The 1366-nt window shown below is 46.3% G+C and overlaps 2 protein-coding genes across 2 annotated transcripts in view; one reads left to right on the top strand and one right to left on the bottom strand.

Annotated features, from left to right (window-relative positions):
- The window catches only part of LOC102304667 (proline-rich transmembrane protein 2), a gene marked incomplete in the record, with an annotated part of 23672 nt that extends 22907 nt beyond the window's left edge, over positions 1-765 (bottom strand). Inside the window, 1 exon segment of the mRNA XM_005950517.3 lies at positions 634-765.
- Positions 766-997: 232 nt separating this feature from the next.
- Positions 998-1366, top strand: part of LOC121812008 (zinc finger protein 22-like) — a 2243-nt gene continuing 1874 nt past the window's right edge. The window contains exon 1 of the mRNA XM_042212905.1: positions 998-1190. Within this exon, the coding sequence (XP_042068839.1) occupies positions 998-1190 (193 nt within the window). The remainder of the gene's footprint in view (positions 1191-1366) is intronic.

Raw genomic sequence — 1366 nt, forward strand, 5'->3', positions numbered from 1 at the left:
AAATCTGCTCAACTCAACGACGCCTCGTACAACCTCGACTGTGAAAAAGTTAGGATGATATATCAAATATAAATAAAGCTGCACAAAACACAAAAAATGATGATGTCAGCGGCACAGGTCTGTGTTTCCTCTCTAACATTAGTCTGTGATGTCTGTGAGCCGAGGACAGCAGCTGGTCTGTTGAAGGATACTTTTCTTACCTTTTATTGCTTCAGTCTCAGCTTTGTTGAGACGTGTTTCTGCCATCAAATGAAAAATGAGCTCATATTAAACATTTGATATATTTCTGTGTTTTTATTGTGATTAAAAAAAGCTTATGAGATTTGTATTTTCTTTCTTTAAATAATTTCCCAGGTTTTTGACTCTTACTTTGAATAAGACCCTTATACTGAGAATCATGTGTTTCCTGCCCTCCAGTGGTCACAGTGTGAAACTGCATTTACAAACGCGTTACAGGTGCTCAGTCTGACACACACTTTCCTGGTAGTTCTTTCAAAATAAGAGGGGAACCAGTCCCATAGACTCCCATGTTAAATCCTTACAGCAGTAATAAACATGTTTACAGCCGGATACACAAACTGTTTGGTCTCTGTGGATCATTTCCCCGTCATAACAGCTGTTTGTATAACTCACCCTCTAAAGTTTGCATTACTAGGGGCGTGGCCTCTTTGACCGGCAGGTGGAAGTTAATACAGGCGGCTGTAGCTGCTAGCTTTCTGCTAGCGTCACCTGAACTGGACCTCTGGACCGTGTTTGTGCTGTTGGAGCCTTTTGGAGCATCTTTCATGACATCATCAGATATGTCACATCTCTGCTATGAGGTTACTATAGCAACAGGCCGTCCAACAAGGCTGAGCTCCAGTTTCAGCGATGGAGTCTGCGGACAGAGACTGGTGACCACGCTTTAATTTTGAAAGACCGGAGCTGAGCAAGAGCGTTTCCTGTCGGGTTTGTTGTTTCCGGTGTGGATGCAGCTGTTGGAGGTCCCAGCATCAAAATGACCAAGCTGCAGCTGCTGAACGCTTACCTGACGGAGCGGCTGACGGTGGTGGTGAAGGAGATCCTGGACGTGGTGGAGGACACGGTGGCCGAGTACCGGGAGGAGACTGCCAGAGCCAAGCGGGAGAACGAGAGCCTGCGGAGGCAGCTGCGGGACATCCTGCTCCTGGAGGCCGGGACCGAGTGGCTGAGTAAGGGCCGAACTAGCCGGCTAGCTCCGCGAGAGAACGCGCATTCAGAACTGCGATGAAAATCCGCTCGTTTAATAGAAATACGCCGTTTTAACGTTAAATTCAGGCTTAACTGCAGATTTTCACGGTTTTATGTGTTGTTAAGGACTGATTTGTGTATTCGGCATCATTCAAAC

The sequence above is a fragment of the Haplochromis burtoni genome, unplaced genomic scaffold, assembly GCF_018398535.1.
Source record: "Haplochromis burtoni strain Fernald_Lab_line unplaced genomic scaffold, NCSU_Asbu1 Contig_400, whole genome shotgun sequence".
In the NCBI taxonomy this organism is placed as follows: domain Eukaryota; kingdom Metazoa; phylum Chordata; class Actinopteri; order Cichliformes; family Cichlidae; genus Haplochromis; species Haplochromis burtoni.